Source organism: Scatophagus argus, chromosome 23 (genome assembly GCF_020382885.2).
Source record: "Scatophagus argus isolate fScaArg1 chromosome 23, fScaArg1.pri, whole genome shotgun sequence".
Lineage (NCBI taxonomy): Eukaryota > Metazoa > Chordata > Actinopteri > Scatophagidae > Scatophagus > Scatophagus argus.
In genome coordinates, this window is record NC_058515.1 from 7393374 (window position 1) to 7420872 (window position 27499).

General features: G+C 43.6%; 1 protein-coding gene across 1 annotated transcript; it reads left to right on the top strand.

The window, feature by feature from the left end:
• Nucleotides 1-303: 303 nt before the first annotated feature.
• adgra3 (adhesion G protein-coupled receptor A3) lies at nt 304-27499 on the top strand. The gene is made up of 20 exons (XM_046380487.1): nt 304-1024; nt 1155-1389; nt 8740-8811; nt 13464-13535; nt 17813-17884; nt 17990-18061; nt 18467-18627; nt 19501-19714; nt 19947-20111; nt 20434-20638; nt 20793-20942; nt 21536-21694; nt 21842-22009; nt 22125-22332; nt 22407-22615; nt 22804-22928; nt 23426-23549; nt 24071-24216; nt 24941-25036; nt 25730-27499. The coding sequence occupies exons 2-20, from the start codon at nt 1178-1180 to the stop codon at nt 27174-27176; spliced, it is 4077 nt and encodes a 1358-aa protein (XP_046236443.1). The 5' UTR covers nt 304-1024; nt 1155-1177; the 3' UTR covers nt 27177-27499.

Here is a 27499-nt window from a genome sequence, read left to right on the forward strand (position 1 = left end):
GCAACATTTTACTGCATCTGGTCAAGCAGCGATAGTGTAAGTACTTTATATATTGTGATATATTGTGCCTTATTCTAGACAATTATTTTAGCTACAGTAAAATAAATATAGTGGAGTGAAACATTAAATGTAAATGTACACAGTAAATGTAGAGGAAATGTTAAAAAGAATTTCTACTGTCCTTGCGTGCAGTTAACTTCCACCACGGAAGACCGCCTGTGCATCCAGGCCCTACAAAATCATAGCAACTCAGTGGAGGACGAGAATACATCTGCTAATGATTTTATTCTGAAATGCGGACCGGATGTGTTTTGAATCCCGTCGGACTTGACAATTGTGGATCCCGGGGCAGGACCATGGAAAGAGGACCTATTCTCAATGGACACAGAGCTGACTTTGAATAGTTCCCGAGGACGCAGTGAAGTTGAAACGGACACAACAACCACTTTGAGCACTCCTATTGAGTGATGTACAGCTTTTTACTTTGTTTTTCGGACATTTGGAGCACACTTTTGAGCGGAAAAGCTTCTGTTGTAGAGCTTTTGCTTCTTTTTTGCCCCCCCCTCCAAAAGTAATTTCCTGTTGAACAGACGGGGAAAGTAGTGAAGTAATTGCTGTTGTTTGGTCCATTGTTACCGTCCACAGTACTGGAAAGTACTGCGGGTTTTGAAGAGCCTGTCCGCCTTTTCTGAAGTTAATGCGGATAACCTGGGACTAACTGCAGCCAGCCGCCTCCCGTGGAACAGACAGCACTCTGAGTGGGACCCCCACGCTATGGGCAACAAAGAAAACCTCCAAACAACTGGACAAGTTGTTTAGTAACCAACGAGCCTGTGTATAAAGTGTGTTTTCGCGGAGTTTGAGGAAATGAACAGCGCGCCACGATTGAGAGAGATTTATAAATGAGTCGTTTGGCAAACAAAGAAGGACACCTCTGTCGGTTTGAATTCCGCCGAGCGAAGGGAAAGCCTTGCGAGAAATGGAGGAGGAAGGTTCACTCGAGCCACACAGGATACTGGCAAAGGTCTCATTTTTGTTTTTAACGGGGTCTGGGTTTCAGGTCACCGTTTCATAACAAAGCTACTCAGTATCGACTACCCAATTGGCCCTGTTTGGTCCTGAAACATTTATTTTTTGCTTTGCCAATGCTGCAGCGGTTTTCTCGTCGCGTGTGAAAATGAGGGTGGATCTGCTGCGGTTGTTTGTGATTTTGCTGCTCGGCTGCTGCGGCGACGGCGGCGCGGTGGGATCATCTGATTGCAAATCATATGATGAACGTCCTAAAAGCGGTGGGAAAAGTCCGTCTTCCGACAGGAAAGTGGTGTGCAGCAACATGGAGCTCCATCAGGTGTTACCCCCGGACTCCTTCCCCAACAGGACGGTCACGCTGTGAGTATTTGCTTTCATTTCACATGATTTAAAACACACACACACACACACACACACTCCTGGCTCTCAAAGCTGTCTTACACTAAACTTTTACCTGAAGGTTTTCATTAGCAATTAACCACCGTGGACTGATAAGGTAATGGGCTGAGCAGTTCAGTTGCTGTCACCACAGGGAGTTAAACATGTTTGTTTTTTTAAAATGCTTTCTTCTCATCCCTTTGCGCAATATAGTGCAAAACGACAATCGAGATAATATGAAAATGCTTATTATATATCAGGCACACATCAGTCTTCCACAGCTGCATGCTGTGATGGTGTAAATGCAAAGCTATTTTGGCTGCTAACTCAGTGTCCACACAAGACACTTAACTTAGCATAGCTCCAAGGCGTTTTAATAGTCGTGAGATCTCATTGGCTGTTGAGTTAATCCTTGTTTTTTTTGTTCTCGCTGGGATGAAATATACACTGTCTGACTGGGAAATTTCTAGTCTGGATTACTTTGACAACACACCTCAGGAAGATTGGTGTTTTACCTGTTTTGTTTTTTGTTGTTGTTGTTGTTGTTTGTCTTAATTGTATAGGCAGTGAAAAAGTGTTGTTCAGCCATCAGTTCTTATTGATACAGTTGTTAGTCTTTGTGTGGCCACCCTCATGACCTGTCATGAAAAACACACACATACGGAGCACAGGTGGAGTTCCTTTACAAACCACTCAATTACCTCATGAACTGAGGTCATAAAAAGCATTTCTGCAGATTTGACTGCAGAAAACTCTGCATTCAGTCCGGTGCACTTGTGCTTTTTAGTGGTGGTGGGGAGAGAATATGAGAAAACCGGGGCAGGGTGCAAGAGAAGAAAGCAAATAATAGACTTCATGCAGGGAAAGAAAGGGAGAGGGCTGTGAGTTCAGCGAGTGTGCATGTTTTAACCTGTTTACACATGTAAATTACCTTGAAGCACTTTCCAAAGTCACAGATTTTTACATTTTTTGAATCTGCTTTTTATACAGATTGATTTGTATTCATTTAAGGAGCTTATTAAAGTGAAATGGCACAGATTTAGAACTTGTTTCACCAGGCACAAGCATATGTTGTTTTAAAAAACAAAGATAAAATATATAAAAATGTTGTCTGTGTTGTCATTCAGCTTGAAGAGTGGCTTTATGTTTGCATTTACCTAAGAAGTGACTGTGGTGTAGCCTGGGTGGAGCTGAACACCTGGAAACAACTCGTGTAATGCTTACATGTGGTGATGCTGCTTGCAGGAAATGAAATCTCAGATGTTAGAGCTTGCCACAGGTACACAAACGCACCACACTGGTGAACCTTTCAAGAAATCAGCCCCACAAAAATACCACAATACAAAAATGAACAAATGTTCACAATGTTGAATTACCTTGCTTCTCCTCTACATTCTCTGCTTCTTCACAGCCTGGAATTATCCTGATATTTATACAGTTTGAAATATGCTGATCTCTTCAGCTCTGGCCTGCTCTAAAGTCTTTTTATGAAGCCTTAAATCGAGTCCTGGTGTTTGTTTTGTCTGCGTGTCTTCAGTGAGCTTGGCGCGAATGTGTCGCTTTGTTCTGTCGTTGATGGATTGGAGGTCGAGCCAGGCTCTTCGTGATTTAGCATGGTTTTCCAAAGAGCAAGAAAGATGTAATTAGAGAGCACAGACAGAACGCAGTGCAACTCTCAGGAATTCCTTCCACTCTCCACTTTTGTATTTTTGGACTTTTGTTGTCATCCATTATAGGAAAACAACAGAACTATGTTCAAGTGAAACTCACCTCCCAATTCCCTGCAGACCTTAGTGGTAATGATAAAGCAATTTATGTTGACTGCAAGGTATTTGGATGTTAATTTATGACTTGTAAAATTGGCAAACCGTTTCAGTAGGTGTGGTGGTCCTGTTTTCCTGCTCCCCCCGCTCACTGTCCTGTGTTGGACCGCGGTAAACTGAGGCAGGGGTCTCCGCTGTTCTCAGACTTGAAAATTACAAGTCATTGTTTTTACTTTTACTAAAACCAAAGCAGATCCCGGTCACAATTGTCACTTCTCCTTCAATCAAAAAAAATTCCATTTTACAATCCTTACAAATAAAAGTAAATAAATCGAGGCCTGACCAAATCTCAGTGGTTTTTGGTGGCAGTGTTGTTTCCTTGCTAGGTGGACACTTTTCAATTTTTCGTGTGTTGTCACACCTTGTTGTTCATTTTAATTAAAGGCCTTGCAAGAAACTAGTAGAAGCTAGTTGTTATTAAAGACTCATTCCATTCATCACACTTTCACCCCCCCCACCGATCTTTGTACTTACGATTTCCTGTTTTCCTCTTCACTGGTCTGAGTTTTAATGAATTAAAATTTTTGTCCGGCTTTTCGGAGAAAAAAAAAAAAAAAGAGATCTGAACCACAAGCACACTTTTTTGGAGAAATTTCTTAAATACTCTTTAGGCTTTGGTGAACTCATTCAACCACTGGGATAATTGTTTTGACTCCACCACACTCTCACACGATGATTCTTACTTCTACTTTGTCCTTTAGTTTAACTACGCCTGTCTGTACGTGAGCAGTTACACAGTTAAGTAGCTGTTATTTTGCCAGACTTAAATGATTACTGGTTTTAGTTTACTCTGAGATAGAATGCATGTACTCAGTGCAGTTCTGCTGTGAATGCCTCTCTGTTGAGCAAAAAAATGAGTGATGCATTCCTCAGATTGGTTCTCTCCAAATGATACCGCATGCCAAAGTAATCTGAGAGGAAATGACACAAATGCGTCTACAGCTGGCCCGTTCTCCCACGTCAGTGAAGGCCTCGGCTAAAACGCGAGAGCTTGAATTTAACCTTTGCCTCACACGGGAGGATAAAGCAGGTTGTGTGAGTAGTCTGCGTGGGTGTGTACATGAGTATTTGTTTCTGTGTACCTGTTTTGCTTTCAGCCTATGTATTCATGCAGACAGGAACTGACTGTATTTAAGCTGTCTCTGCTCACCTGGCTCATATTTCTTTACAGGTCTTGTTTAGTGTAATCAGGATCGATTCAAAGGAGCACCTGGGCTGCACAGTGCAAATAAGCCCACCTGGTTTTGGCCTTTACAGAGCAGTACAGGATTAATGTCGGGAGGGGGGAAAAAAGCAGGGATTTCCTCCCTCGCAGCAGGAAAAGCGTCCTCAGTTTGATGACACGTTGGTGTGCAGTAAAACGTTTCACAGCGGTGCAAACTGCGAGCTACGGTTACCTTCTCGTCCGCTTTTACTTGAGATTTCACTTTCGTCAGGTCAGGCTTGTGGAGAAGCTTCCCCTTTTGAATTTCACATCTTAAAAATCGTGCAGAAAACACAGGACATATCAGTTTGGAATGTGTGAATCCCCACACCAGTCATCTATTATCTTTAGCCTCCCAACATTAAAAAGCTACTGTGTTGTGCCGCGAGCCTTTTCAAATGCTTGTTTAACTCGACCACAGGTGCTTTCCGTTGTGGATTACCTAAGAGGATTTGTTTTTGTTGCAAGACACTGGTCAAAAGGAATGCCCCCGTGCTTTTCATAGGACTCCTGCACCTTTTCGCAGAAAGTCACACTGGCGATACACTGACAGCTACACCTTTAGTCATTATACGTAGCTGTCAGGCTTTGACTTTGCCAAGTTGCTCCAGGTTTCAATAAATCCCAGACAAGTGCTTCAGTTTGGTGCGTAGACATGAGCTAAGGTTATATACACTGCCTTTTCCTTCGTGTTAATTTTTCTTTTCATCTGCTTTTATCCTACTGTTTGCATGGTGGATCATTTAACCATTCAGGGAGAGAGCTATAAGGTAAATCCTTTGCTCTAAATGGCTTGGCCTGTTTGACACTGACAGAGGATATTGCAAGGCCTCCTGTACAACTTAAAAGAATGTACGGGCCAAAAAAAAACTTGTATGACAAGTGAATCCCTTTTAAATGACTCTTACCTCAATTACACGTAAAACAAACACCCAACCCTTTGCTCCCCGTTCTCAAACTAAGTCCAAATACTGCAGAAAAATGTTCATACTTGAATCGTCGATGGAACAAGAAAGTGCTGGATAACCGCAAGAATTACCATGGCAAGTTGAAGCTCTTCAGCCATTGGATCAGTTCCCTTTTCCACCTGAGCTGAGGCCCACTTTTCCATCCACTGTATTCTGAGGAAATCACTCTAGAAGGGTTTTTATGAGCTCAGCTGCAGCCTGAAACTTATTTGAAAACCAGTTGAAGAGTTACAGTTCTCCGCTCTTGGGAGTCCTTTGTTTAAAAGCCTCCCGAGCATAAAGAAAGTGTTGAGAGAGTATAAGTTGATCCTTAAAACGCTTTATGCCTGTGAGGGGACTGTGTAGTTCTTGGCCATTTTCGTCGTTCTCTTGTTAAGGTGCCTACAGCCAGAGGTGTATGCTTTCATGTGTGTGTTTTCTTAAGTGAAAAAGAGCTTGAGGGGGGGCGCCGTCGATAGTGTCATATTTACTTTGAAGACGAGATGAAATCTAGGCCATTGTATTTATATTACTTTCTGACTCCGAGTAAAAATTCCCCATTTCAGAGGCAGCTTTTTACCTAAATGTTGAGATTTATAGCATCGCTATCAGGAGACAGGATGTGAGATTTTGTGAGATCCCCCTGCAGCTTGTTCCTGGCTTGAGCTCAATCAGGTCTTATCTATGCATCAAGATAAGGGAGACTCCCCTCCTCTATCCTTTGAGGCCTAGCCCGAAGAAATTCCGCAGACGCTTCTTTAGCCTGGAGACCTCGGGTTGACGAACAGAGACAGACGGTAAGGAAGCAGACAGTCTTGTTCCAGACGCCCTGAAGCTGGCGTAGATGCTGGTGCTTAATTGGCCATAATCGCCATGCAGATTTTGAGGCTTTGTTGTATTGCTTGTGTAGGTCCCCAGTGGTGTTTCTTTGTCACCAATGCCAGTGTAAGGAAGATTCAGTTTTGCAGTCGAAGCAGTTTGCGGCATACCAGAGTCACAATCCTGTCATTAAGAAGAGGGAGGAACAAGGCTAGTGAAGGAAGGAGGTTAAAGCATGCAAAGAAGGGAGGGATGGAACGAGTTCAAGACTCTCAGGTGAATTCTTTTTTACAGAGTTATTTTGATGGAGTAACAAGGTTTAGAATGGTCTATTTCATGCAGCCAGACTGGATCAGTTGTTGTTTTAAAGTCACAATCTGTTCTCTAAACCTAATTATATAACTTTCACCGGAGATGATCAGCCTGTTCGCACTGTGACATTAATGTCGGTGGGTGTTCACACTTCCGACCACTACTTCTTTGCTTACAGGCTTTTCCTGTTAGGCAGATGTCTTTGTGATTTGTCAGCCTTCCACAAAACCACATTACATAATTTGGCTCGGTTTCTGCCCTCTGTAAGTTGACTTGCACTGCCATATAAAGTGGCGATTGTCAGGCCCAAATTGAGTATGACAGATAGAGTGGGAAGGTCATGTGGCTCAGACGGCACCTGGAAGTTGCTTGATGTCCTGCCAGGTCCTATTCTTCATACAATATATATTTACAATCTAATTATACGACAGTATAGCTTTGTCATTCTGAGACCACGTCTGAACACGCAGCATGTATTGGCTGTCCGTTCTGGAATAGCAATCCCTCCTCTGTTGCTCTTTTTTTGTTTTCTTTTTCCGTCGCATACAATCATTTGAATCTGTGGCCCTATGCTGTGCAGATTGTAAAGCCTTTTGAGCCATATTTGCTATTTGTGATTGGCTTGTCTTGATCTGACTGCAAATTGGCCTCCTACTGAAAGAGTGGCCACCTTCAAGTTCGGTTGCCAACGCTGAACATGATGAGCTTCCCCAAAGTGGGATTAACTGCACTTCTCTTGTTTTGTAAGATGTTTTGTGTGGACTGAGCACCACATTTCTAGATTCATGAAGGCCACATGGTTTATGCATCCCATCGGTATGCTGACTATTCAGTATAAATAAGAGTTTTGTGACCACAGTCCTGGGAGGCAGGGAGTCTCCTCCTGTGTCATCACATCATGTGTATCATAGGGAATGATAGAATTTGCAGCCTCGTACATCACTAACATCTGCCTTTTCAGCATCCAGAGGCCTGTGAAACACAGGAACTGTTTGTGCTCTCTCTCTCTCTCTCTCTCTCTCTCTCTCTCTCTCTCTCTCTCTCTCTCTCTCTCTCTCTCTCTCTCTCTCTCTCTCTCTCTCTCTCTCTCTGAGCGGCAGGGATCCAAGCAGCGAGTCTCCACTGTCCAACTCTGTAATAAAACAACCCCTCAACACCCCATAATGACTCCAATCTGGGCCCGGGTTGTGGGTGCCACTAGCATGTATGTCACCCACCGCAACCCCCTCCTTGCTGGATAGAAACATATGCGAACCACAGGTCCCTGCTGGGGTTTTCTGCTGGGAGTTAACAGTGCTATTGATTTCCCAGACCATTTGGAAGAGAGGCTGGAACTCTTTGGGGCTCGGGCACAGAAAGTGGGGCTTTACTTTGCAGCTTTTTATGCAGTGAATCGGCTTGTGTTAAGCAAGAGGGAAAAGCTGGATAATAAAAACTGGCTTATTACCCAGGGAGGAAGCAATCAGGAATTCACACTTGGACTTAAAGGGTTTTTTTTTTCCAAGCTCACTTCTGTCTTTGTGGTGATAAAGTAGAAAACAAAGGCAGATTTTCATACGTAGAGGTAGGAAAGGAATACTATAATGCGGCGGCTACAGGAAGATCATGTGCAATTTTGTCATCTATTAGTCACTTCTGCCGCATAATCAGATAGTGAAACGTGTACATGTTGGAAGTTAAATGTTTCACAGGCACAATCGCTTTTTATCTAATTTTTTGTGACCTGTCTCAAGATCTCTTTCCGGCAGCGGAGAACATTCTGTGGCTGGAGGCTCAGAGTGGCTTGAGGGCAAGGAGCGAGGCTTAATATTGTTAGCTGTCAACAAGTAGCAGTGTGGCACCGCGCCATTTGTTGTTGAGACAGACACTCGATCCCTTTTAGTTCACTTTCACATTTTAATTAATACACATTCCTTGCTGAACTGTTGAGCGCTGTGGCTGGTTTTCTCTGGCATCTGTTGTTATTTGGAAAACATTACATTTAGGCCTGTATTAAACTGAAATCTGTGTTATAAGGTGACAAACGCTTGCAGTGCAGCAACACCAAATGTCAAAAATAAAGTTACACACAAGTTTTTGTTGCAATAAAAGCATGCACAGCATTTATAGTTTAATATTTTAACATTACAGACAGAAATTTTGAATATTTTTCAATTTCATTCATTTGAGGTACAATAACTTTAAATGGTTGTTTTCCTTGTGTTTATCCATGTTTTTCTCTCCACAGAATTTTAAACAACAACAAGATTCAAGAACTCAGAAATGGATCCTTCTTTGGATTGTCTACTTTGGAAAAATTGTAAGTAATTTTGTCATTTTCCCTTTTCTGCCAGGTATTTGCCTCAGCATTGATGTAGTCTGTATGCTCTTGTTTCCAGCGCATTTTAAAGAAACTTGAAATTGTGCCTGGATTCAGATTGCCACCTTAATTAAAGATATAATCATGCCTTTAAATGTGATGTTTTCCCATCTTGCAAAGCAGACATTAGGACCTCACAATATTTAATATTTAATGTTGCATCTACCAATACATTAGCAGGAACCATCCACCTCTCTACAAGCAAAACTTGGGCTTGTGGAGTAGGAGGTTTGTAAAACTCACATTGGCCTTGTGCCAGTGGAACATCCAGGTCATAGAAAATGAGTAGGCATCCGCACAGCACTTAGCCTCAGTCAAGAATATCAGTCTATGGTGGAAGACTGGAGATGGTACTAGAAAAGGCTAATTATAGGAATAGCCCCAAGGGCTGGTTGTTGTCTGCCTGGTGACATACTCTCAACAGACAGCTGCTTGAGTATTCTGGGGATGGGGCCCTCTTCAGAGGAGTAACATATAGGCAACCTTATTGCTTCCCCAAGCCACAGCAATAATAGTGGATGAAACAAACTGTGCTTTATCTTTGAGGAGAACCTTTCTAACTGGGGAAAGCACAGCGTAGAACTGAGAGGAGAAGGAAATTAGTTCTGGATGGTAAAGGCATTTATTGGAATAGTCGCGTATGTTCTGAGATTCGTCCGAGAGATGTCGTTTATGCCATGTTGTGTCTGACTTTGGAGATTGGAATGTCATCATCCATGTCTCCTTCCTACAGTGATTTCAAGAAAATGGCTCTGGGCCTGCACATACGGGCCACGGGTGATTTATCACTCCGGAATGGCTTCATGCAGATAAAATAACCAGACCATTAATGGTCGTGCTTTTACCCAAGGCTGCAATAACACATGACTGCATTGATATGGAATTCTAAGGACATGTTGAGCTGTGGAGCTTCCCAGTCTGGTTAAAAAACCAGGAATATCGAAGTATTTATAGTAGTTATTGTAGGCTAAAATGACCACATTGTCCTTGTGGTGTCAGTTTAGAAAGAAAATTTGAGTTCAAATTGATCATTGATGCACATTGATTTTAACATCCACAGAAAAGTGACAGAAACCCTTTTTGCTGGGCCATACTGGATAGAAAAGTCAGCATTTTTGTAAACCTATCCACACTGAAGTACATGTGGTCAGTTTTGGAATGCAGCATTGTATAAAGAATAGGACTCTACAATTGTCATTATCCTTGAACCCTGCTGATACACTATTTTCTCCATTTTCATCTTCTGGTCATAATTTGTTGTATGAATATTCTATGTCCTGTTTTGATGAGACATTCATCTGCCTTGATTGTTTATAGATTTGCTGGAGTTGTCCCTGTGGGCTCTTGAATTGGGTCAGATGTTAGTTTTTCGAGCTCAGGCCTACAGGATAAACAAGAAGCTGCGTACCGAATGTGTTAAAGAAGCTTTGATCTTTCTCCACCGAGAAAGCCTTTAAGGCAGTAATGTGCTTTGTCTGTGAGTGGCTGGTTGATTTCGTCGTAAAGTCTGTTCTGCCTGTCACTGCATCATTCGACAAGCAACTTTACCTCCAAAAGCGGCTCCCATTGTGCCTCACAGACCCCACCCCACGCTTGTCCACCCTCGACCAGTGAAGCGAGATTGCTAGATGGCTTGCTTGCTTTTGTTATTGTAATGCGACCAAGCCGAGGCCAGAGGTGTCAGCATTACGATTCTCAAAGACTCCCTGCATGCTGAAGCCTTTCCCCTCTCTGAAATGCCCCTGCACACCCCCCACCCCGCCACAGCCTCCAGTCACCCCCCCACCCCCAAACTCTAAAGTCTGTTTGAATGCACTAAGGCTTTCCATCCTGCCTTCCACCCCTCCTTCCTCCTGCCTTCCTAGCTTCTTTTCTTTTTTTTTCCCCCTCGGTAAGTCCACAAAGAAACTCTGCCTCATTTGGACTGTGTGTACGCTTTCGTGAAGACTGAGACAGCAGCTGGCTGTGAGCGCCAGAGAGGGGTAGAGAATCGATTACGCCTATCCGACACTCTGCGTGAAATTGCAAAGTAACTGTGGAGACCACTGTGTTTTGTCAGGGCTAAAGGTGCCCCTGCTTGGAAATAAGCCACACAGAATCCCCATTATCACTGTCCTCTTAGAAATTGCAGCCAAGCTAGGCGACCGTCACATGCTAATTCCTTACTAAATCCGCTGCTGTGCAGGAATGCTTATTGTCGAAAACACAGCAAGGATAACGACTCCAGTGTTCAGTGTCTCCTAAAGAATTCATGATTGTGGCTTGTGAACGGAGGGATACTTGTGGATGTAAGTTTGTAAGCAAGTTCCACATAAATCGAAAGTTAGTTTGTAATCGATCTTGCATGATCGGGGGCATTAAATCAAGACGAAATTGTATATTGTTCAGTGCACTGATTTTTTTTCTTGGTCTAGTCTGACCAGAAGCTTGTGGTGTTTAATGTTGGCAAGCTATTTACAGATATTAGAATTAGTTGTTAAACTTGATGTCTCCTTTCCACTTGTGCTACAGTTCCGTTTTAACATGCTTAAGCATTCCAATGGTTCCATTACAAATGTAAACCAGAAATAAATACGTCACATGTCACCATGAGACATATTTGTAGTGTTCTTGCAGGAACCCTTCTTGCCGTGACACAGAAGAAACAAAAGGAAATTTAAAATGCAACAATCTTGTCTTTTCCACCTGTAGCCACAGTGGCTGCTGAATGCAGGATGTGTTTTCTTCAGCAGTTTGTAAATAGGAAATGGCTTTATAGTCCTTTCAGAATTTGCATATTCTTGCTTTAAGGTGGATTATTGCAGTGAGATTGGACAGTTGAGAAGGACATTATTTTTGTGGTTCTCTAGTTCTTAATATCAACAACAGCATGGGGCATCAGCAAGAGGCTTATTGACCCTCTCCTCATAGGGAATGTCAGGAAACCTCCATATGACCCTCCATCAGACAGTGATGACATAAACCTGAAAACGAAGTTCATTTAATGTTTACTTCATGTCACACAGGTTCTCATGTTATTGTAAAGACTGCTTTGGAAGTCTGTATGTGTATCCCTAAAAATGGCAGCAGCTGCAAAACCACCCTCTGGTTTGGGGCCAGTTCAAGAACAGTTCTGGAACACTCTAGGAAAAATTCAGCCAGCTATTCCAATCTTAGCATGTCGAGAAAACCTGGCATTTTTCTCTGCAAATAGATTTAAAAGATGCCAGGTCATGTGTTGGTCAGCGGTGTTTGGAATCTGAAGTGCAGTCATGGGTGGTTAAGCATGGACTGGCTCTTTCTGACTCACCATATTTTATCCAGAGTGTTCTTTTTTTTGTGGTATTACTACTAGTGGTTACGAGGCAGGTTTCCCATTCGGACTGATGACTGACCTGTGAAGACCACCTGCAGATTCTTCATTCTGCAACTGTGTCCTTTTAGAATGGGTTAAATCTTCTTTGTGACCTGCTTGTACATCTGACCTGTGACTCAAAACGGAGCAGAAGAAGCTTTCTCAGCCCTCTTGACTTCGGACGCCGAAGGTGATGGCTGACGTTGTTTGTGTCCTGCTTTCCCTCAACTGTAACAACTGCAACTCCGGAGCACAGTTTACATGGAAATGAATTAGCGTCGGCAACAAGCAAATTAGTAGACTCAACAATGGCGGTTTGTGCACTAGTGCACACTTCTGGTTGTAAGGATATTTCTGAGTTCTTTGAGTCCTGCCTTCTCGTTTTCCTCTCAACACTCCCGTGCAGAGAAGACAGGACAGGTCTGCTCACTCACATCAAAAACTTTAACAAGCAATAGATGTTTTTTTTTTCTCTGTGACTTATCTATGGCCGCCACCCACCTTCAGATGACAGGTCCTCGACATCAAACGGTCAGAGTTCCCCAGAGGCCCTTTGTGTGGGTTCAGGTGGTGACTAGAAAGCCTTCTGAACCTCCACTGTAATGAGTGACTAAGCAGTGCCAGCGCAGGTGAGCACCGCAGGAATTTTGCAACCACAAGCCTTTGAAGCTCTGGGGAAGGAGGTCTTAGTGTGTGTGCATCTGTGTGGGGGTGTGTGAGAGCAGAACAGCTCATTTGAGAGTCAGGTTGTCAGTGACGGTGGCTGTATTTCAAGTGGATAGAAAAGGAAATTGATGCGTGTGCAAGATACGCTCTGCTGTGGAAATTGCAACCGTGTTATTGTGGGTGTCGGTGAAATAGTATCATTATGTTTAAAGGACGGTTACCCAAATCTTTGCTTTTACTTCATTGTTGCGTTGATGCTTTCGTACTGGAATGCTAATTTCACTTCCAGTGGTTAAGCAGGTTTTCATGACCTCAGAACATTTAAGGATTAGTCAGCAGAATATGGAACACCCTGACCGCTAATACTTTCTAACTCTTGCCTGTAAGAAGGTCAGCGAAACACTTAATTGTATAATAAGCAGGAATCACATCCTATAAGATTCTGTTTTATTTCAAAAATGGTCTAAAAAACACTAACCCATTAGCAAAGCTATTGCAGATGAATTTCCTGCTGTTTGATGTGTGATTGATGAATTGCTACATTGTAGTTTGAGTTGCTCGTGACTTTAAGTTTTCAACTTGTTTCCAACAGGGACCTGCGGAGTAACGTGATCAGTCGTATTGAACCGGGCGCGTTCCTTGGATTGCCAGCACTCAAAAGACTGTGAGTAGCATTGGTCTCTTTTAATGTGGTTTATGCATGTGTGTGAGTGTGTGTGCACATATGTGTATGTGTGTGTGTATACTCAACATTCATCCCCTCCGCGATTTCACTGATTTGTTCTTTTGTTACTGCAACCCAAAAGATTTAAGTTGCAGCTTTTCTTAGATTTAGAAGTTTGGTTGGTGGTAGTTTCTAAACATTGTGTCTTCTGTTAAAAGGGTGGTTAATGACATTTTCCTTTGGTATTCTTGTTATGGTTTGTATTTGTTATTGTTTGTAACAGTCTCTTTTAATGGTATTTAGTCAGACCCTGCTTCACTGTGTTTAAAGCAGCTGTTGTTTCGTATCTGTCTATTGAGTGTGCTGTGCATGTTCCAGCAGGTCTAGACTGTTTTCAGTGTCCATAAGGGAACATGGTCAGGCAGCAGTCTATTTCTACTGTCTTGTTTTATCTGGCTCACTGCCAGAGACTGGTGCAGACAGCATGAGGCCCTATATGTTTTCACACACATTTCAAAAAAACAGAAAAGGCAGCTATTTAAACATGTGATGATAAATGTGATGTGCAGAACATACATAAAACTAGAAATCATATGGGATATGTGGTGTGTGAGTGTGGGAGGTCAGAAACTGTATGCTTAAGTTTATGGTTGTGTGTTTCTCTTTCTCTTTGTGCGCGTACTCATGAGAGAGAGCAAGAACACAGCGTGAATTGGAATCATCCGACAGTAACCTGCCGCTGCCAACACAAACTTGAGCTTGGCTGCTGCTGCTGCTGCTGCTGCAGCGGCAGAGCAATAAGAGCGAGACAGGAAGGCAGTCAGTTCCTTGGCTCCTGGCCTCACCCCTCATCCTCAACGCATATTCATGCCACACTCAGATGGATTCATGTCTGCCTGTATGTTTTCTGCATATCAAAATCTTTACTCCGCGCACACACACACACACACACAAGCTATTCATAAAGACTTTCCCTGTCACCGCAGATGGTTCTACGACCTCACATGGTTTGTTCCAGAGTATAGTTTGGTTTTGCCTGAGGGCAACAAAGTTTAATTGGCCCCACGACCCGTCTGAGTTAATTTCAAAGGGTAGTTGTCACTCACTCAACTGTGAAAGGGAGGGAGCACACAGAAAAAAGAGGAGACGAGCGAAGGGGATGATGAGGTAGTGCCAGACCCTGGGAATGTAAACACAGAAGCCCTACATCAAGGGTTGGCCTCCACCGCTACTCATCCACCCCACTTTTTTCCTCCAGTCTTTGGAAAATGGGAGCAAAGTTATGTAAAAATAGATTTTTACCGGTGTTTCTCCCACATTTATTCAACATGCCTTTGGAAGAGGCTTCTTTACCTTTCTCTTTGTCCTTATCTTTGACTGTCCCTCTCTCTCTTTTTTCATTTCAAGATGCGCCCTATGGAAGGGCTGATATTTAAGTGTCTTGTCTCAGTACAGAAGCTTTGATAATACGGGTTCTACACAAGACATTAGTCTTGTTGACAGACTTCAAGGGTTGTTCTATTTGCAAAGGAGTTGTAATAAGCAAAGTTTGTGAGTCATATTTTCATACTGCCTTGGAAAACATGGATTTGCTGGTGTGATAGAGAAACACTTTGGCTGCGTTATGCACCATACCTACAGCTACAGCTGCTTCTGTTTTCCTCCAGCAAATTTCTGATGCCAGTCGAGATTGTTGAGAGTGATGACAATATGAAGCTTTTTTTTTTTTGTAAAGAGGCCCAGTTTTCACCACCTTTTCAGCAGCACACCTCCAGCATCCAATCTCCACTGCAAATGTTCCACTCACCACAATTCCCACACGCCATCACTGCGAATCTCATTGAATCGTCTCATATTCAGTCATGAAACAAGTTGAACTTTCCCCACATTTGCATGAAAGAATGTCAACGCAGATGTTAACGGGAATATAATTTAAATGGCCCCAGCAAGTACAACGCATTCATCGAGATACAATGGTGCATCAACAAGAGAAGCCAGAGCTGCAAGTCAAAGCTTACCTTCAAGCACTAAAATTAACCCTTCTGTGTCGTCCATAAATCCATCTTTTCTCAGTCTGGAACCGGGCGTTGAGCAAGGCACTTGCATTATTTTTCTATCGAAGGTTTGAAGTTCACTATCTAAACTGAAATTCATAACAAACAACATTTAATTTAAACATTTAACATTTTACACTAGATCTTGTTATTTGTCCAAAAGTATGCCAACTTGTTAGTTTTCGGTGGTCAAAGCTGAAGATGGAAGTTGAAAACTGATAAAAGGAAGACTCTTATTAAAATACATTCACAATTTTTGGGAATGGTCCTAGCAACCCTGGAGCATTTTAAGTGTAGCAAAACAATGGCCAAGAACAAACCCTTCTCTGTGACATCTGACCTAGAAATAGTCAGTTGGTCCCACTTGTCTTGGTTTCTTTCTTCATGCTGGGAGTTCGGGTGTAGGGTGCACTGTTGGTGCCACCCTCAGGGAAAAGATGAGTGTATCACTTACCTCACTTCACGTACAGTTCATGTACATTTCGTACAGTTCTGCACTTCTACAAAAACAGTATACATTACTCAAACCATATGGGTGTCTCTGGCTCAGCACTTTTTACTCTGCATTCCACCAACAGCTGAACAGCCCCTGCTCGAGAGCCTAATCTCATCAGGCTATTTTTGCTTCTGCTCCTCGTATCATACGCAACAACTGAAGCACTGCCACTGAAACAGCCCTCTGTGCTGTTAATGTGCTACATGCCTGTGGCGATTAGTCTTTGGTAACGGATACTGTCCGACTAGTTAAAGCAGATGGAGAGTGGAGACTTAAGTTAGTAGGTAGGTAGCCATAAGAAAAGTCAGTTATATATGGATTGTTTTGCATAGTTTTGAATCGGTTTGTTAAAATGATTCCGTGAGTTTAGGAATTATATTATATTAGTATTAGCTTAAATCCCATGTTGTTGAAGTAACTCTAGTATTTGAGTTTAGGCGATGAAGTGAGATGAAAGTTTGCCTTCAGCTAGGGGAACCCCCACCCTCTCCTCCCTCCCTCCACCCTTTCACTTCTACTGTGTTATCCTTCCCTTGACACACAATGCGAGCACAAATTGGCAAGCCTGCAAAAGGCAGTTTTTTCCTCCTCTTCCAAGTGGAACTAATAACCTCACACAGTAAATTCTCCAGCTGGTACCTGAAGGACCAACACCAATAATTACATAAAAGCGCGGATGTTAGTATATGCCCAACAGTGATTTTCCAGGTAACACTTTGTGTCAGTATCACATTCCTCGAGCAGTTCAGGTGGTGGGTTGAGGTAATGCTCTGGGTTTTTTTTTCTCCCAGGCTCTTGTTTCTTGACTTGGCATTTTTCAATGACTGCATCATTCACAGTGAAGTGTTTGATACAGCTATTGTGGAGGCGTTGTGACTTAAAACCTTGGTTGCTCTGAATGAAATCTTTCTGAGAATGTGAAGAGCCTCAAACATTGGATCATAAACATGGTTGACAACTTACCAAAGCTATTTAGTTTTAGCGCTTTAAAGCTGCACTAATGAATATAAGATCGGGTGACTGTATCATCAAGCGTGATGGCCATGGCGAGAAACTCATTAAATTATCACTTTCAGCTTATTCTTTTGCTTTTGCAGCCTGCAGATGTGCTGTTTTTGTTCAGCCTCGCTCACACTCTTAATGAGCGTTGCTCCCAGATGCAAAAGTTTTCAGCAGAACCGACAAGTCAGGAGCCACTGGAGTGAATATATCTTCCTTCAAGCGTTTCTAAATATTTGCACAATAGTTGTAATTCACAAAGGTTGGGTCAGCCTTTGCTATGTGCTGTCCTGGACTCGTCTGCGATTGTTTCTGAGCGACATCAGGAGTTCCAGACACTTCCATGTGATGTTTGCCAGAGATATTATACCATTGTAGGTCATATCCAGAGGAGTAAAAACCCCTTGACATATTTGACATTAATCATAGGTGATTAATGATCTCCAACAGTGCTGCTACCTTTGATGTGTGGGTTCCCCCCGAAGGCCCACACAGACATGATCTAAAATCACCTTGAAAGTTGTAAACCTGTCAGCTGAATTTTTGGGCTCTTTGCCTCAACCCGTCTCTGTTGAGCTTGTCTTTCTCTTAAAAAAAAACTGCTATGCTTTATCTCAGCAATAAAGTATATTTCTTCACTGATCATTTTCTCCTCCTTATTTTCAGGGTTTGTCATGTTGCAGCTTATTATTATCCATTGTAACTTCTTTTTTCTGTGCGTTCTATAGAGACCTGTCCAACAACAGCATCGGCTGTCTCAATGTGGACATCTTCAAAGGCCTCACCAGTCTGATCAGACTGTAAGCCATTTTACGAATGAATTTTCACAAATGTGTCAACTGTGTGCTAAAACTGATAAATGATTATTGTTTTGGTGTTTGTTTGGTTTTTTTTACTTTTTTCAGGAACCTTTCAGGGAACATATTCTCTTCATTGGCTCAGGGGACCTTTGACAGCCTGGTGTCCCTGAAGTCATTGTAAGTAGACGAGATGCATGTGGCCATGCACAAAAATCACATGCAAGTAGGGATGGGCGTCGTTAAGATTTCACTGCACTGCCACTCTTATCAAAACTGTTTATCGGTTCCCAGTACTTTAATGGTCATGCTGTAATAAATAAGCCCCAGGTCCCTTTTAAATACCAGGTTTCGGTACCCATTCCTACATTCACACCACAATGTTTGTTTGGGATGTGTGTATATTTACAATGATAATTACTGTAATCAAAACTGCTAAAGAGTTGATGTTTAAGTCATAAAACACAGCAGCAAAATTGGTGTTTTCCATCAGGCCTTTTTGTCACTTAACTTAATATTTGGTAAATCCCATCCACTTAACCTGCCTTCCCCCGTTTCTGTTTGTGTGTTCCTGCACGTCCACAGGGAGTTTCAGACGCCTTACCTGCTGTGTGACTGCAACCTTCTGTGGCTGCTGCGTTGGATCAAGGAGAGGAACATCGCGGTCAAGAACACCAAGTGCTCCTACCCCCAGTCTCTCCAGGGCCAGCTCATTACGTCCATCAAGCCAGAGCTCCTCACCTGTGGTGAGGACACGCACGTCTGATCAGAGAACTGGCAGACATGCTTTACATAGATTTGACGGAGCGCAAAGGCATCACTCTAAAACAGCACTTTGAGTATTATGAGCATTTGAACACTCCGAAACGGAATCATTCATCATTTCACTGACGCTATCTGATGCGTCATTTGTCTGGATGTTTTGAAAGGTTGAAATCAATCATTTTGAGTTGTGGCACACATTGTTGTGTCAGAATTATGCGCTGGCTCTTTAATTTTTCTGTTTTGGTATCAGTGAGGCTGCTGTTGTTTGGGGTAAAGGGGCCTTTGCAGTGACACGGGAGATAAGAGAGGGGCTGCCCAGGCCAGTGCCGCCTTTGTTTGTACTTGCTCGTGTCTTATCAGCTTGGCACTCATCACGGCGAGGGATTATGAAATACACTGCACAGATGTAGCAGGAGCCCTGGCCTGACATGAATGACAAATAGCACTCAAAATTCAAGACATGGTTTTAGTTTTCCTGTATATTTTTCCATGAAAAACAATACAAATATGTCAAACATTTGGTGGTTCCACATTCTTGAATGTATGGATTTGTTGCCTTTCTTTGTTATTTATCATAGCAAATAGTTTGAGTTTTGGACTGTTGGTGGGATAGAAGAAGCAATAGTGAAGAATTCACTATGGGCTCAAGGAAAATCGTAATGATGAAATTTTATTTATTTTAGACATATTTTGGGCTGAACAATTAATCAGAAAAATGCTCAGCAGGTTAATCATTAATGAAAATATTTGTTAGTTGCAGTGTTCACAGTCAGTGGAATTTAAGGTTATTTCTGACAAATATGAACAAAAATCACTGGCTGACTTTGTTCTTCCCATCTGCCTGGTTTCCTCAGATGCTCCTCTTGAGCTGCCCTCCTTCCAGCTGACTCCGTCCCAGCATCAGGTTGTCTTTCAGGGCGACAGCCTGCCGTTCCAGTGTCAGGCCTCCTTCGTGGCTGAGGACATGCAGGTGTTGTGGTACCAGAATGGCCGCATGGTCAAGCCCGACGCCGCTCAAGGCATCTTCATTGAAAAGCGCATGGTGCAGAACTGCTCTCTAATTGCCAGGTATGGCAGTCTTTTTGCTAACTTAAGGTTGTGAGTTTAGCATCTTGTCAGTTCAGTGTATTTTCAGGAGGTGATCAAAATCACTTAATTGATGTTATAAGTTACTATCATTTTTTAAAAAATCTTCTATAGAAGGTTTTATAATAACAACAATAAGTTTTATCTTAACAGCTGACTCAGGCTGGCAGTCATGCCAAAATATCAGCAGTTTCTCATTCATGTTTCCCATCAGCGCGTTGACCATCTCAAACATTCAGCCTGGTTTTACTGGAAACTGGGAGTGCCGGGTCTGGACAAGCAGGGGTAATACCACCAGGACTGTCAGCATTGTGGTGCTAGAGCCTTCTGCCAAGTACTGTGCTCCTGAACGCATCGCCAACAACAAGGGAGAGTTCATGTGAGTGTCCACACACATAAACAGATGCAGAGCTATTCACTTGTACTATTACTGTCCAATGTGATGAATTACAATGCCTGAATTGCATGTCAGATTTGATGTTGGCATCTCTTTACAAGCGTTGTGGCCCCCCCTTGTGGTTTAATATATATACTACCTCATGGCTCTGTCCAAAATCATTACATGACTCTGTTGCTCTTGATGTACCACATATTATAGCTCATGTGACAAAGAAATTGGGAGAAATTAAGGACATTGCATGTATCAGTTAATGAAGAATGGAAGCGGCAGGATGACTGAGATATTATTTGGCTCCTTCCAGGTGGCCGCGCACCCTGGCAGGGATCAGAGCTTACCTACCCTGCAACAGGCTCTCATCGTCGAGCTCAGGCTCATACTGGGGCAGCTCAGGCGAAGAGCAGAGGGCGTGGCGCTACTGTGATCGCAAGGGGGTGTGGGCGGAGGAGGACTACTCCCGCTGCCAGTTCCAGAAAGATGTCACAAGATTTCTGTATGTCATCAACCAGGTCTGTATCTGGTTGGTGAGATTGTTATTCTCTGTCTTTTCTTCTCCATTGTTTTTATGTTAATTCACTCTTTCTGTTTGTCCCTCTTTGCTTGGACCATTTTAAGTCACACACAGACTGATCTGTCTCTCTCTCCTCTGTGTCTTTGTGCTAGATGCCTCTGAACGAGAGCAGCGTGGTTGCCAGGGCTCGACGCCTGTTGGTGTGCACAGTCGATGCCGCCAACTTCTCAGACAAGATGGACATCATCTTCGTGGCTGAGATGATCGAAAAGATTGGCAAGTTTGTCGAAAAGTTTAAAGATGTAAGTGGCTGCACTGATTTTTTTTTTCACATTTCCAATAAAATGCCAAACCAAAAGGCTGAATGAAGCACTTTTTATAAGCTTTCCCCTTCCCGTGCATTTGATGTGTCACCCCTTTCAAGGACAAATGGATTAATGCTGAACATCTGTTTGTTGTCATGTTGTTGTTTAATGAGTAAGAACATCTTGTCACGACTTTTGGAGCAGCTGTAGACCAACAAAAGTGAGAAGTTTTCAAAGTGAAGGAGATCCAAACATGTTGTAATTGCTGGGCTGGGAGCACTTTAGTTTTAAAGCATGTTCATGTTTAGTTGGGTGACACCTACTTAAAATGTGCTTCCAACAGTCATTTAGCTACAGTGAGTCAAGTATTTCCCTCAAGCATGTGTTTAGTTCTATTTGATACAAACAAGATGCTAGCTGAAGATATTCACTCATGTTTCCACTCAAGTAATTTAGAATATGAGCTATTGAGCTGCTGCAACATGGAGTAAGTCTGTGTTTTTGGCTCACAGAGGACCACTTTTCCAAGTCAGTGGCATGAATTTCCCAGCTATTTGTGCGTGTTCGCTCAAAGTTTTCTCGTTTTCCAGCTGGGGGAGGTGATGGTAAGCATGGCCAGTAACTTGATGCTGGCTGATGAGAGGGTGCTCTGGATGGCTCAGCGCGAAGCCATGGCCTGCTCCCGCATCATCGCTTGCCTCCAGAAGATTGCCGTCTACCGTCTGACCACAGCGCAGGCATTCTCCCTGGTTAGTCCTGTCAGCAACACTGTTGGCCCTATCTTTGCAGGACGACACCAACCCATGCATTCAAGATCTACTTCTTTGCATTTATCTTTGTACTTACTGTTTAAGAATGAACTGAGTCATATTCCACTGTTCCTGTTGTCCCTTCAGACATCCCCTAACATAGCACTGGAGGCTCACGCTGTCAGGGCCAGCGACTGGAACGGAATGACCTGCATGTTGTTCCAGAGGCCCAGTCCCGAGCGCACACCTGGACAGGACCGCCAACTCACCTTCAAATGCAACACAACAAGCTCCTTCTCCAGCATCCTTCACAAGGTCAGCGCCAACCAGATCATTGCGGTTTGTTCGCAGGTTGTTTTTGCTGATTGTAGCTTGAAAGCACGTATAACAAAGTTCCCGAAATGCTGAATTTTATATTTTGTCCCTGTAGAGCACCATTGTGGAGGCTTCCCTGCAGCTTCCTCAGTCTCTCTTTACCCAGGCTGAAGTCCATGGGCAGGCAGAGGACACAGTCTACAAGCTGCATCTGCTAGGCTTCCGCAATGGCAAGTTTTTTCCCTCCACTGGCAACTCCTCCCAGCTGGCTGATGGTGGGAAGAGGAGGAGTGTGGCCACCCCTGTCATCATGGCAAAGATAGGTGAGTAATAGTCCACTTAAATTGTTCCAACACGTTAAACTAGGACCACAATAAAATGAAGCATTTTCCATCAGATGGCATGTCACTGCACGTCCTGAGGACGCCCATTAACATCACCCTGCGGCGGTTTGCCCGCGGCTCAGACGCCGTGTCCGCCTCCTGGAACGTCAGCCTAGTGGGAGGCCATGGAGGATGGCAAAGTGACGGCTGCCGCATTCTGGGCCATCATGACAACTTCACCACCATATCCTGCAATTATCTTGGCAACTATGGCCTGCTGATGGTAGGTTGGGTTATTCGTTGCGTTTGTTGACATGTACCATGAATTTGTATTGGGGTGTGCAGAACGCTTTGGATCTGGCACTTTGGAGCCGTCTGTAAGAATTATAATTTCTGGCTTATGACATGTAGTGACTTGACTCAATAATATTGACCTAAATCAGAGAATTTATTCCCTCGTTTGTCATACAGGACCTCAGCAGTGTGGAGTATTTCTCTCCAAGCATCCAGCCTCTGCACCCAGTCATCTACGCCACTGCTATCGTACTGCTTCTCTGCCTGCTCAGCATTATCATCAGCTACATCTACCATCACAGGTTGGAGACTACTTCTTGTTTTATTTTTCTTGTTTTAGTCATTCATATGTTGTTGGATCCTTATATTTACAGGAATTTTTTGTTGCCAAAACCTCCATTATTTTCTGCTCAATAAACATCTGTTTAAGAACCACAAGTCCAATTTATTAAATAAAACCAATTAATAAGAAAGCTGTAGGAAAGGCTAGAGGTTCACTTGTCATCTGTGTTACTATATTGAGACTATTTTGGAATATTTTGTTTTTATTTACTTTGCTTGCCTGGGACAAATAAATTTTTACACTGTTATTTGTTAGCCATCATTTTCACATTACTATTATAAATGATATTGTAAAAAGTATCTGCTGAAACCTTAAGTCATCCCCAGAATATTTTCCAGCCTCGATGGGGTAAAAACAAAACTATCATCATGCAGATTCGTGTCACCGTAAAAACTGTCCCATCTGTAAGTAAGAAATGCTCATGCGTTTGTTTGTCTCCCTGTTTCATTTGTCCAGGTCGGTCCACGTGAGCCGCAAGTTTTGGCACATGTTGGTCAACCTCTGCTTCCACATCTCCCTCACCTGCGGGGTCTTTGTAGGTGGCATAAATCAGACGCGATATCCAAGCTTCTGCCAAGCAGTGAGTACACACCACCCGCACACCTCCACTCTTGCTGTGAACACCTTCCTCCAAACTTAATAGCCAGCAGTCAAAAGTGAGCAAGTGTTATGGATGTTTTCAAGGGGAGAAAAAAAACACTGAAAAAGTTGCCTTGGGCTAAGTTCACTCCTCTCATAAAACTTGGGAAAACACTGTAAAAAATACATAGAAACATACAGTAGATTGTTTCCATGGCTAGAGGCAATACTGCATCTCCCCTCATGATGTGTTGTACTGAGACACATTACTTATTCATTTTTTGTTGCACAAAGTACCTGGAAGGAAGATTTTGGCCAACAACTTTTTGTTTATTTATTTAATCCTCTCTGGCGTAAAAACATAGCACGCAAGGTGATTTTTTTTTTTTCATCTCCGTGTGATGATGATGTACTCAGTCCACCAGTACCGTAGTCCACCTTTTGTATTTTATTGGTGAAACATAACAGCAGCGGCATTCGGTCACCCTGACGTTGGAGATTGATTGGTGTCATCTCTTCCAGGTGGGCATCTTGCTGCACTATTCCACTCTGGCTACTGCTCTGTGGGTGGGTGTGACCGCTCGCAACATTTACAAACAGGTGACGCGCAAGGCCAAACGCTATGAAGAGCTGGACGAACCTCCTCCACCACCGCGGCCCATGTTGAGGTATGATGCAACCACTCTTATGTTACATGTGTGTGGAAGTGATGCACCTGGGCTGCATTTTCTCTGCTGAATAAAGTACCTTTACGTGTTAGCACCTCCACATGGCCACAGTAGGTAACTGCTTGAATATCACAGACATCATGTAATATGTCAGTGAACTGCGGGCTCTTACATTTCCCAAGCATGCTTTACTGCAGTGCTTAATGTCAAACACTACCTAATGGAAGAGGCCTGGTGCTGTGTCCAAAACCTTTTACTTTTGTCAAGCCGTGTGTTTCTTTTGCTGTTTCAGATCATGTACATTGATCTGCATAAGAATGCAAGTACAGACATAATGACAGCAGTCTCACACAATGTTCTACAGGCATGTGTTCTTTTGTAAAGTGTTTGTAATGCCAACATAAACTACACTTAAGTTTCAGAACAAATAAGTTTAAAAACCTAATTTTTATGTTTTTGGGAGAATGTTTTAGGCATGGTCAGATTGTGTATGTGATCCCTCCTTGACATACATATGACACCTGTTTTCACCTTTATTGCCAGGTCCCATTTATAATATTTTGACTGATAATCTAAAAGAGGGATGTCATTAAGCTTTCTGTTGTTATAAGCGGTCATGTTCATTGGCAAAGCTGCCACATGGTGTCAGTCTATAGGGCTGAAATACCGTTGGACCTGGTGCCCAGCTCATGCCCACTTGTCATCCTTGTGCTCTCACTGAAAGGTTCTACTTAATCGGCGGAGGGATACCCATCATCGTCTGTGGGATCACTGCAGCAGCTAACATAAAAAACTACGGCAGCCGGACCAACGCGCCATAGTAAGTAGTCCCTGTGTCGAAAGCAATTAAAATTCCCATCCCTCAGGATGTGCTCTTGGCAATGCTGTGTCATTTTATCTGGACAACCGCGTTTAATCAGGGAGCCAAAGAGATCTTTTACATTCTATCCTCAGGAGGAATTGGCTTTAGTTATCGACCGGCCAGACTGCATTGCTTTAGTAAATAATGGACATTTTTTATGAGCGGAGGAAAAGTTTATTCCCTGAAGTTCTGATTATGGAGGCCTATTATTGGTGTGTGCATCCAAGCAACAAGCAAATGCTGCCAGTTTACAGCGAGCTCCCCGACTCCCCTCTACAGTGGCAGCTGTTTAGATTGTGCAACGTGGCTGACTAATTGAGAAATCTGGACCCGTATCTGTCTCAAGTCTTTGGAGTTTAATTAATTTTTCTTGCAAGCAAGATGAATTCAGCCCGTGTTGTTAAATGTAACAGGACAGTTACTGCGAAATTTCAACCCGAAAGTTTTTCAGAGAATTATTCTAACTTTGTGAAGTAAATAATTACGGTGACAGGTGAAGATGAAGAGGTGTGGTATTGTTTTAATGAGCTCTGTTGGCAATTTTCTGATTTATTGCAAAAAGATGACATAAGTGGGGGAAAAAAACTTCAAAATCCACAGATATTACCTTGCAGTATAATAAATGTTTGATTGGTCTCTCTCCCCTTGTAGTTGCTGGATGGCGTGGGAGCCCAGTATCGGTGCTTTTTATGGCCCAGTGGGATTCATCATCTTTGTGGACTGCATGTACTTCCTCAGCATCCTGCTCCAGTTGCGGCGCCACCCTGAACGCCGTTACGAACTCAAGGAGCCCACCGAAGAGCAGCAGCATCTGTCTTCAGCCAACACAGAGGCTGGGACAGATGGTCCCAGCAGCCAGTGCCACCCCCTCACTCTCCAGCTCCAGCCTTACGAGGCGTCGTCCTCCATACTGTCTGCTCCACACACCGTGCCGCTGTCTGCCCTGGAGAATGAGCACACCTTCACTGCTCAGCTGATTGGTGCAGCGGGGGCGTTGGGGCTGTATGCGGCCCTCTGGGTTTTTGGGGCCATGGCTGTATCGCAAGACCACCCCTTCGACTTAGCTTTCATCTGCCTGTTTGGGGTGGCCGCACTGGCGCTGGGAGCATTCATGGTGGCGCATCACTGCGTCAACAGGCAGGATATGAGACGCTACTGGTTCCAGGCTTGTTGCTCTGGGAGACGAGCATACTCTGCACAGGAGGATGTCCTTTTGCCACAGCCAGGCGTGACAATGACATCCACAGCAGGATCTGCTGACAAAGCAGATGGAGAGTCAACAAAATGTGGCCACAGCAGCGCAGACTCCTCTTATACAAATAAGAGTGCCCCAAGCATGCGCAATTCCGGCCATGGCAGCAAACTGACCAATCTTCACGCCGAGGCGGCTCAGTGCAAGCCCACCTCAGTACTGGCGACAGTCAACGGTGCAGCCGTTTTGGACAACAGCCTGACAGAACATTCGCTAGACAATGAAATAAAAATGCACGTAGCTCCAGTTGAGGTGCAGTTTCACCCGATGAACAACATCAACAATCCAACAACTGCCACCAACGGACACGCAAACAGGCATCACAAAAACAGAGGGCGAGCGCACAGGGCAAGTCGGCTCACTGTGTTGCGAGAGTACGCCTACGACGTCCCCACCAGCTTGGACGGCAGCGTGCAGAGCGCCCCCCACAGGCGGCACCACCATTATGACATGGCTGCACGCAACAGTCGGCGGGCGGCCTACATGGCCTACAGAGAGCGACATCAGAGCCAGCTACAGCAGGACAGCAGCGACAGTGCGAGCCTGCCGCGCCGCTCCCGCTACGCAGATAAAGGAGGTGGCGGCTCCCTGGGGAACGGGTCACTGGTGACTTTAGAGACTGAGCAGATGGGCGCTGCCACCACGTCAAGTTCAGGTAAAGACTCTGGTCCTGCAAAGCAGCCCAGCAGCCCAGAACTAGAGAGTCAACCCAAGTCATATGGGCTCAATCTCGTCACTCAAAATGGTGGCACGCTCAAAGAAAATGGACAGCTAGTGCCTTTGATCGGCACAGAAAGCGCATCCAGCATTAAAACCGGCTTGTGGAAACATGAAACTACCGTGTAGTGACAGTTTCCATCCCAAAGACTGCATCGTGACACACTATCACCTTTAAACTGTGAAATTACTTGCCCCTCCCCTCCCCCGATTGTACTTTTTTTTTTTAATGAACAATCAAATCAATACTGACACTGAACTGTCTTTGTAGATATGTTTTTGTAAATGGTCTATTTTTGTAACTTTTAATCCAAACCATTTTTATTCCATTTAAGAGTTCTGTACATGAAACTACATGGTCTGAGCTGTTGCCCTGTGCACATCCTTACTCTAGGGACTTTTTTGCATTCTCTAGTTTGTCCCAACTATAATAAAACAGAAGTTCAGTTTTA